A 10,650-nucleotide genomic window follows, 5' to 3' on the forward strand; every position below is an offset into this window, starting at 1 on the left:
GCAATCACTGATCTACTTTCCATCACTATGGTTTTCCTTTTCCTAGAATGGCACCTAAATAAGATGTTTTGTGACTAGCTTCTCCCACTCAGCATGTCTTTGAGATTTATCCAATTTTCTGTGTGCATCAATAACCAATTCCTCTTTACTGCTGAACAGTATTGCATTCTAGAGATACAGTGCAGATTTTTTCTCCTTTCACTCATTGAGGACATTTGGGGTTTTCCAGTTTAGGCTATCACAAATAAAGTTGCTATAAACATTTGTTTACAGATTTTTGTGTGATCCTAGGCTTTCATTTCACTAGAGCAAATGCCTGGGTGTAGGATTGCTAGGTCCAATGGATGGTAAGTGCATGTTTAACTTTAAAAGAAACTGACAAGCCATCTTCCAGAGTGACTGTGCCATTTTGCATTCCCACCAGCAATGCAGGAGATCCCAGTTTCTCCACATCCTCACCAGCAATTAGTGTTGTTGAGAATTTTTATTTTGGTAATTCTTATCAACGTGCAGTTATACACTTGTTTGAAAAAGTCATAGAATTAAAAGAAAGTATATTATATATTACTTATGTGATTAAAACAAAACACAAACACATAAAAGGAAGATAAAAATAAGCAGCCAATTTAAGAACCTATAGAAAGAACATCAAAATTAACTTTTTGAAATTAAAAGAAAGGCATATACATGATGAAAATGATTTGCCACATACCCACATCCTCCCTAAAGCAAACAGCAAGCAGGATAGCGTAAGGGCAAATAAAAATTAAAAATAAGAGCCTTGCCTTACTCGCCTCTGACGGCCTGCCTTGCCACACACACACCCAGCCACTGCCCCGCAGAAATGCTTCGATTACCTGCAGTCCTTCGCCAAATTAGGCCAGTGTCCAGGGCACTGGCCCCTCATCTCACTTGGGCCTATGCTAAAGATGTAAAACTGGGTGCAGGTGCCCGAGCCTTAAAGTTTCAAAATGTAGACCTTTTAGCAGATGAGGTAGCCGTGACTATGAAGCCAAAGGGAAGAACAGTGATTATAAACAGAATTGGGGAAGTCCCAAAGTAACAAAAGATGATGTGACCCTCACAAAGTCCATTGACTTAAAAGATAAATATGAGGGGCGCCTGGGTGGCTCAGTTGGTTAAGCAACTGCCTTTGGCTCAGGTCATGATCCTGGAGTCCCAGGATCGAGTCCCACATCGGGCTCCCTGCTCAGCGAGGAGCCTGCTTCTCCCTCTGACCCTCCCCCCTCTCATGTACTCTCTCTCATTCTCGCTCTCTCAAATAAATAAATAAAATCTTTCAAAAAAAAAAGATAAATATGAAAATATTGGCGCTAAACTTGTTCAAGATGTTGCCAATAACACAGATGAAGAGGCTGGGGCTGGCACCACGACTGCTACTGAATGAACGTCTGGCAAAACTCTCAGATGGAGTAGCTGTGCTGAAGGTTGGTGGCACAAGTGACGAAGTGAATGAAAAGAAAGGCAGCATTACGGATGCCCTCAAAGCTACATGAGCTGCTGCTGAAGAAGGCATTGCTCTGGGAGATGGTTGTGCCCCGCTTCGGTGCATTCCAGCCTTGGAGTCAATGATTCCAGCTACTGCAGATCAAAAAATTGGTATAGAAATTACTAAGAGAACACTCAAAATTCCTGCAGTGACTGCTGCTAAGAATGCAGGTGTTGAAGGATCATTGATAAAGTTGAGAAAATTATGCAAAGTTCCTCAGAAGTTGGTTATGACACTATGCTTTAGAGATTTTCCGAATGTGGTGGAAAAAGGAGTCACTGGTGGTAAGAACTGCTTTCTTGGATGCTGCTGGAGTGGCCTCTCTGTCAACTACAGCAGAGGTGGCAGTTGCCAGAGTTCTGAAAGAACACAAAGACCCAGGAATGGGCGGGATGGGTGGTATGGGAAGTGGTATGGGAGGTGGCATGTTCTGATTTCTAGAATAGTGCTTTACCATTATTAATAAGCTGTGAGAAGAAGCTCAAGGCTGTGCTCCTCAATAATAACTTTGAAGAAGTCAGCTGAAGGAGATGACTGAAGACTGGCTGATGTTTAAGAAAATCACTACAACCATCACTTACTGGTTTCAGGTGACAACATACAACAGTTTACTACTGTCATTGTCCATGACTACAATTTATCTTATATTTTTGAACAAAAAGACATTTACACAATCCTGATAACCGAGTGCAAGAGCCATGTACCAATGTACTGCTTTCAACTTAAATCACTGAGGCATTTGTACTACTCTTCTATTAAAGTCGGGATTTTAGGGGCTCCTGGTGGCTTAGTCAGGTAAGCATTTGCCTTCTGCTCAGGTCATGATCCCAGGGCCCGGCAATCAAGTCCCACATCCAGCTCCCTGCTCAGCGGGAGCCTGCTTCTCCCCGTCCCTCTGCCGCTCCTCCTGCTTATGCTGTCTCTCTGTCTGCCAAATAAATAACTAAAATCTTTAAAAAATAAAAAAATTAAATTAAAAAAATAAAATAAAATCAGGATTTTAGTGCTTGCCATCACCAGATGAAAAGTTAAGGAGCAGCCTTTCTGTGGAAAGCAAGAATAATCGTGTACAAAGTAGAGAAGTATCCAAATATGTGACAACTTCTGTGTAATAAAAATCTGTGTAAAGTTAAAAAAAAAAAAAAGAGCCTTAATTCTCCCTGTTAGAGACTTATTACACTTCCCCTCCCTTTCCTTAGAATATTTACTTTAGAAAACTTGTTCTTTCTCTTTAAAACATATGCAAATCTTTTTAAAATGTAAATAGACCTCTTGACCACTTTACAACCCAGGGAAGGTCTTTCCAAAGACCTGGGAGCCACCTCTTTGAAATGTAGTCATCAAGAAAGATGGCACACATCTCCCAGTTTCTGCAGATAGATAGGAGCCTAACTCAGTAGATTCCTAGGGTTCCTTGCTTCAAGATTCAAGGATATGAGAATTTTGTTTTTCCTTTAGATGAAACCAATCAGCAAACACAGATAGCCACTCCAATGATCAAGTGAATCTAGGATGAGCTATGTGTAACAAATGCTACTTTGACATCCTCTTACTTGAGGGCTAGTGATCGTTTATCTTGAGAAAATGTCTCTAATGAGTTGTATCTGCTTGGCTACAGATATGGGTAAGACTTCGGTCTTTGCAATCTCTTAGCAGATTGTCTATGATGTGTATCATGTTCTGGTTTAATGCCTATTCAGTGACAAAACTGTTTTCTTTCTCTTCTACCTCTATGGGGAGGTTTTATGGGTTGAGAAGAGATTTTGTTTTTAATTATATTCTCCCCAACAGTAGCAAATACAAACATACATGTGCATGTGCACACGCACCCACACACATACACACGTGCGTGCGTGTGCATGCACAGATGGTATTAACAAAACTAAGTGAAAAAAAGAGAAAGAAGTGGAAGTGAAAAAAAATGAAAGTGGACTACAAGCACAACAATAAAAGTGCTAACATGTGCCTCAACAAGGAGAATATCTTGCCTTGAATGTAAGATTAAGCCAGTTGCTCTCAAAGTGTGGTCTCCAAAAAAGGAGGCTTTGTGCAGCCACTGTGGAAAACAATATGAAGGATGGAAGTTTTTCAAAAAATTATAGATGGAACTACCAAGGATCCAGCAATCCCACTTCTAGGTATTTAGTTGAAGGAAACAAAAACACTAATTTAAAAAGATATCTTGTTCACTGCAGCATTATTTACAATAGCCAGGATATGGGAACAACCTAAGTGTCCATTAGTGAATGAATGGATAGATGTGGTTTATATATGCAATGGAATATTATTCACCCATAAAAAAGAATGAAATCTTGCCACTTGCAACAGCATGGATTGAGGGCATTATGCTAAGTCAGAGAAAGACAAATGTAATATGATCTTACTTATATGTGGAATCTAAACCAAACAAAAGTCAAGCTCACAGAAATAGAGAACAGAATGTTGGTTGCCAGAGGTGAGAATGAGGGGTGGGCAAATGAATGAAGGGGATCAAATGGCACAAACTTCCAGCTATAAAATAAATAAGTTATGGGGATAGACTATACAACATAGCAACTATATTTAATAATACTGTATTGCATATTTGAAAGTTGCTAAGAGAGTAAATCTTAAGTTCTCGACACAAGAAAAAGGAAACTCTGTAATTACGTATGCTAATGGGTGTTAAGTAGACTTATTAGTGTGGTGATCATTTCTAAATCCATCGAAATTCTATACAGATATAGAATCATTATGTTCTATACCTGAAATTAATATAATGTATTCAATTATACCTTAATTAAAAAAAAAAAAGTGTGGTCTCAGAACCAGCAGCATCAACACCATGGGAATGTTTCAGAAATGCCAATCTTAGGGGCACCTGGGTAGCTCAGTTGGCTGAGCATCTGATTCTTGATTTCAGCTCAGGTCATGATCACAGGGTCATGAGATCGAGCCCTGCATCCAGCTCCATGCTCAGCAGAGTGCTTGGGATTCTCTCCCTTCCTCTACCCTCCCTCCTTCACCGCCCCCCCCGCCCCCGCCACTGGCTCACTCGCCCTCTCAAAAAAAAAAAGTCTATCTCTGCCTCTCCCCTTTCTAAAAAATAAAAAGAAATTAAAAAAAAAAAAGAAATGCCCATCTTAGACCTACCTGAGACCCACTGAATCAGCAACTCTGGGGGTAGGGGCTCAGCAATCTGCATTTTCGTCAATCTTCCGGGTGACTAGGATACATGCTACAGCTTGAAAACCACAAAACCGGGCAACTAGATCTGAGAACCAGCTGTCAAATCTGGAGGGTCCCTACACATGAGTGGATGCAGAAGTGGATGGAAGGGAATTATTGCACTGAACTGGTCACTCAAGAGTCTCTGAAACATCAAATTTAAAAAACCTTTATGGGGCGCCTGGCTGGCTCAGTTGGTAGAGCATTCGACTCTTGATTTCAGGGTCATGAGTTCAAGCCCCATGTTGGTTGTGGAGCCTACTTAAAAATAAATAAATAAAATAAATTTTAAAAAATAAAATAAAATTTAAAAGCCCTTATAAAGGGAGTACTTCAGCTGTGTGAGAAACTCAGCAGGCCCTCTCCATCCTCACCATTTCACTGGTGAAAATCACAAAAACAATCATTTAAAAGTCTCTGGGAAAAAGAAAGGACAAAAAAGTTTTAAAGTTAAGTCCCTGGAAATTTACCTAAGGGTATACAGCAAATCAGGAAGCACTTATTCAAGGAAACTACTAAATCTCAATAAGACAGTAGGAGTCTGTAACATTGGGACCAGCACTTGCTCCCAATACACACACACACACACACACACACACACACAGCAGGTCCATGAACTCCTGGCAGGGGCAGCTCAAAATACAGTGACTCTCTTTCCCCCAGCCCCCAGCGATAGAGTTATAGTTCCACCCCAGGAGAAGTGTCTCTCATTCCAGCCTTCACCCCAGCTCTAATCAAGGCAAGCACAGTCCAAAAGACTGAACCTCCCTCCCCTCCACCTAACTCCCACTCCTAGGGTGGAGGCTCTACCCCAGGCGCACCAAGCGAAGAATACTTGGACTGTGATCACCCTCCCGCCTCATAGGCAGAGGTTCCAAGTGCAAGCCAAGAACACAAAGGTTCCATGACCCCAGCATAAGCTCCAGCTCATAGAGCAGTGGTGTCACTCCAGAAGAAGCCAGTTTGCTCCAGGTTCCAAGGGTACAGACAAGATAGGAGCACTGGTATGTTTGTAACACTTTTCAAGCCAGACCTCTCTTGTTTTCTAAAACAGAAATGTAGTTATCTTATATATAGTGTAGAGTTGGGCTTGCCTTATGATCTAATATGAAATTTTCAAAGTGAATGATAGGGCAGGTAAATATTTAATCTGAATTCTGGAATATTTTAAATTAAGTATTTTTTATGTTTTTAAAAAGTCCTTCACTACGTAGTATGTGTGTGTGGTCTTCTGATATTTAGGTTGCAGACATTTAATTAGATTTAGACTTTTGAGTGCTCATCTTTGTAACAAAAACTTTATACAGTACCCTTAGATATTCCTCTTTTTACAGTATCTACTAGTTCCCTTCTAGAACAATGACACAATTAGCATATTTTTTCTTTCTTCTCCCTTTCCAACACCATCCAATATGAGTCAATACAATACTCTTTCTCAATGTTATCTCTACATTGCCAAATATGTCTATACTTTTATTACTTGCTTCTTCAGCCTTGATTGATGTTCTCTGAGTTACACCTATTGAAGACAAGGCAATCAGAAAGTTAGTCCCTTTCTCTTGGGATGCTCACCTTTGAAACCCAGCCACCATTCTGTAAGGAAGCCCACATGGAGAGGCCTAAATGAAGAGGACCCTCATGCCCACTGAGTTTCCAACTGACAGTCAGCACCACCTTGGCAGTCGTATGAGTGAGCCATCTTGGAAATAGATCCTCCAGCCCTCGCTGACATGCCCCAGTGGACATGCCCATGTGGAGCAGAGATGAGCCTCTTCTACTGAACCCTGAACAAACTGCAAATTCATGGCTAAATGAATGACTGTTATTGTTCTAAGCCAATTTGTTATGTAGCAACAGATAACTGGAACAATAAGTAGCACTTGAAGTTCTTTCCTAAACCAGGGACTTAGGGTACCCAGACCAAGCCAAGAGAAGTGTTTCTAGAGTGCTAAACAGCATGCCAAGTCCAACTATTCTACCTATTCCTGTGCAGGAAACTTATTATTCTAACCCAGTTAGTCAGCTGGTATCGACTAATACAAAACATGATATATTAGCCAATGTGAAGATGCCCCCTTGCTGCCCAACTGAGTCAAGAGAATTCTATTGGCTCTAAGATACCTAGGCCAAGGAACTCAGGCTGGTCTATTGTATATCTAAGGTGATTTCCTTGGTGATTTTTTTTTTTAAAGATTTTATTTATTTATTTGACAGAGAGAAACACAGCGAGAGAGGGAACACAAGCAGAGGGTGTGGGAGAGGGAGAAGCAGGCTCCCCGCAGAGCAGGGAGCCCGATGTGGGGCTCGATCCCAGGACCCTGAGATCATGACCTGAGCCGAAGGCAGACACCTAACGACTGAGCCACCCAGGCGCCCCTCCTTGGTGATTTTTGTCTAGCATGACTAACAGATTTCATACTATTGTTTAGAGTTTAAATGCCCACTCCCCATGAATAAGGTGATATCTCTTACCCTCCCCAAGACAGTCACTCCTTCAGACCCACTCCTGAGAGTAGCTGTGGAAGCACTGAGGTGAGTCCCAGAAATTTTGGAATGGTTGCTGACTCCTCTAGGGTGCAAGTCGTGTACCCATAGGGCAAACAAGAAAAGTCATTTTTACAAATTGGAAGAACATCCCAGGAGGGATATAGTGACCAGTCTGGAAAATGTCCCATTTAGTCATAAGGGTCAATCAGTTAATGGCTATTATTCCTATTGGTGGGTATATACATGGTATGGAAATGGACAAAGTGTACATCTGGGTCAAACTACTTCAAGGGTCTATTGCTTTACTCCCCCAAAAAGACAATTAAATAAAAACTGCTAAATGGCCTAATCAACAAAAAAAAGGTAAATGCTTGTGGACCTGAAGTAGTAGCAATATTAATGTCAGAGGAAGAACACATTTCCCTACTTCTGATTTCCAGTGGAGGAACTAAGGGCTTAGAAGAGCCCCATACACCTCACGCATTCTCTTCAAAGAGGATGTGGCTGCCACAGAGCAGTGACAAGGGAGCAGGCCAGAGCTGATCTGCAGACATGGTCACTGGGCAGACAGTTGCCTGAGGACACAGCCAGCGCTGCTACTGGACTGGCCACCAGGTGGAAAGAGTCTGGCCTGGGCAAGGCTGGGCCTCGGCTGAGAGCCACAGGGCTCCTTGGCTGAATTTGAAGACGGAAAACCGGAACCCAGAAGGGAATTATCGCTTTGTGGTATTCCTCCAACACCCTCTATTGTCAAAACCTAACACAGGGCCAGTTGGCAAAAGAGGCATGTTTCCAGGACCCAAATCCAGTATTGCAGAGCAGGACAAAGAAGGGTGGATTTGGAGATAGGAGAGAATAAACTGGTTATCAGCACATCTACACGCTGAGGAGAGCAGAGAAGGAGGATCCAAGAACGACTTCATACCACCACCAAATCCCCGCCTTCTTCTTGTTGGATAAATACTAGATACTTCTATGAGGTAGGCCACTGCTAGCTGAGTTGCCGGTCTCTTGCAACCTCACACATTTCTAACTGAAACATGAAGAGTGCTGGAGTGTCCTTACTGAGCTGCCCTCCTAGTGAATGAGTCTCTCCTATAGGTCTAATCACTGCATGGTGTTTGATTATATTTTATATTCAATTGCATTCATGTTTTACCATCATTTAGATCGCTTGCAGTTTTTCTGCTATTGCAAACAATGTCGAGATAAACCTCTTAGTGTACTTACTTGTTCAATTATTTCCATTAGACAAAAGTCCAAGAATAGTTCCTGAGGCAAAATACAGGCATTTTTCAAGACTTCTGATGTATATTGCCAAATTGCTCTCCAAAAGCAAAACAATACTAATCAGCACGCCCAGCAACAGTGAAAGAGAGTACTCATTCTCACCAACACTGGCTAGAAAGCAGAGTTTGAAAGATGGGTGCTGTGGAACTGATGTTCTCTTTATTCTGCCTCTTCCCCTCCCAACAGCCTAGAATACAGGTGCTCAATAAATCAATCAAAGCTCCAGACTAGTAGACATCATGATCTACTCTGACTGTTCTGGGTGGCAAAGAACTCTTCCCTGGCTCACTGCCCAGTATCCTGGCATTATGTGGCTCCTATAAAGGCAGTAGCTCCAAGCATATCACAAACAGGGCCCAGACTCCATTAAACCACCACCTGCTCCCCAAACCACCCCTTCAGCCATGAAGCTCCTGCTCCTGGTCTTTGCATCCTTTGGATTCCTGGCGATTCCAGGTAAAATGGATGGAGGAAGAGGGAGGAGGGCTGGGGGCCAGGAACACTAGCAGATCTGGTTGACAGACCTGGTGACAGACAAGTCAGTCTGAGGCTTGGAGGCAGGACTCACCCTACTGAGTTCCAACCTAAGGTGGGGGACCTCTCAATATTCACCACCAGCCTCAATACCCTGGACCCAGCCACCACCCTATATATGACCTTATACAAAAACCAGTCCCCCAAACTTTTTTCCTGTTCTAAAACAAGAGTCAGCCTCAACCTGGTCCAAAATATCTTTCTTTCACTTTTCGTGAGCTCCCTATATCTACTAAACTCCTAAGATGCTGAGAAGGCATCTCTCTCTGCCATTTTCATCCTTTAAGATCAGCCCCAGGGTTAGTGCTTGGAGGAAAGACCACGCCTGGGAGGAAGACAGGGGTCCCATCCCTGTGTCCAACAGAGTGCTGGCAGGCAGGGCAAAGAGACCTCTCAGAGGGCAAGTTCACACAGGATGGTAAACAAGGTGCTCAACTTGAACCCTGGGGTGAGGAGAGCATGCAGAGCCAGAGAGAAAGAGAGAGAAAGCAGAGAGCCAGGCAATGGGTGTGTAGAAAGCCAGAGGAGGAGGGTTCTCAGAAAATGCCTGTGCTGAGGTGATGGCAGACAGAGCGGAGATAAAGCGCTCAGATTTAACCAGAAAGTGGCCCCTGGTGTCAGGCAGTGTATGAATGCGCAAATACCCCGTCAGTAGCAACAGTCACTTTCCCTTTAATGCCTTAGGGAATGATGCGACTTTTTTTTTTCCTTTGCCCTGGGTTGACTGATATTTAGTTTCATATTCCCTGAGAACAAATGAGGCAGAAACATCATATAAAGTGGGGCTGTGGGGTAAGAATAGCCCTAATTCCCCCTTTCAAGTGTTCAAGTTCCTCCCTGACGTGAAGACCTGGTTTCACGCATACATTCTGTGGTAGCAGTGACAGCGAAAAGTGCGGGCTTTAACTACAGAGGCGAAGCCACGAAGACTGGCAGAGGGAGAGCTCCTTAGAGTTCCCAAAGGCCAGCAGTCAAGGCAAGTTCTGTCTCCTCTTCCCTGCCTCCCCACCTCTCAATTGCCAGCTATCTCAAGCATACATCTCAGAATAAAACGCCCAACACTCCTACACAGCCCCGGCCCCTGGGAAGTCCCTGGGCTGCTTCTACCCTTAACCTCCACTCCTGTCCTCTCCTCTGCAGCCAGCGGGGGCGGGGCAAGGTGCATGCACAAGTTCCCGGGGCGCTGCAAGATGTCCTGCAACTCCCTGGAAAGATCCATATTCATGTGCGACAGGTACAAACTGTGCTGTGTCAAAGACCCCTTAAGGACCATCGCACCACCTCCTGTCCACAAAGCTCAGAACCGCTGCAGAAAAACTACAAAAAGACAAAATGAGGAGCATCAAATGGGTATACCACCAAAACCACTGTCATTTCCAAGTATTCAACATAACTACCGTACCCCTATAAAAGGTTGAGGCTCCTTCCTTCTGCGGCTCCAATTTATGACCCATCTCAAAGCTCCTGTCTTCTACATCACTCCGTCATTCACTTAATAAACACTGGAGTTTGTATCTATCCTATGCAAATGACTGCCCTACGCGCTCATCCACCCGGCATGTGTCAGTCTGGGGCCTCCAAGAGCGGAAGTCAAGGTGGAATTGGACATGAAAAGACTCACT

The 10,650-nt window shown here is 43.3% G+C and overlaps 1 protein-coding gene across 1 annotated transcript; it reads left to right on the top strand.

Annotated features, from left to right (window-relative positions):
• Positions 1 to 8,898: 8,898 nt before the first annotated feature.
• Positions 8,899 to 10,446, top strand: DEFB132 (defensin beta 132). Its single transcript, XM_035005619.1, has 2 exons — positions 8,899 to 8,950; positions 10,169 to 10,446. The coding sequence occupies exons 1-2, from the start codon at positions 8,899 to 8,901 to the stop codon at positions 10,444 to 10,446; spliced, it is 330 nt and encodes a 109-aa protein (XP_034861510.1).
• The last annotated feature ends 204 nt before the right edge of the window (positions 10,447 to 10,650 follow it).

The sequence above is a fragment of the Mirounga leonina genome, unplaced genomic scaffold, assembly GCF_011800145.1.
Source record: "Mirounga leonina isolate KUSES-001 unplaced genomic scaffold, KU_Mleo_1.0 Mir_150, whole genome shotgun sequence".
NCBI classification, from domain to species: Eukaryota; Metazoa; Chordata; class Mammalia; order Carnivora; family Phocidae; genus Mirounga; species Mirounga leonina.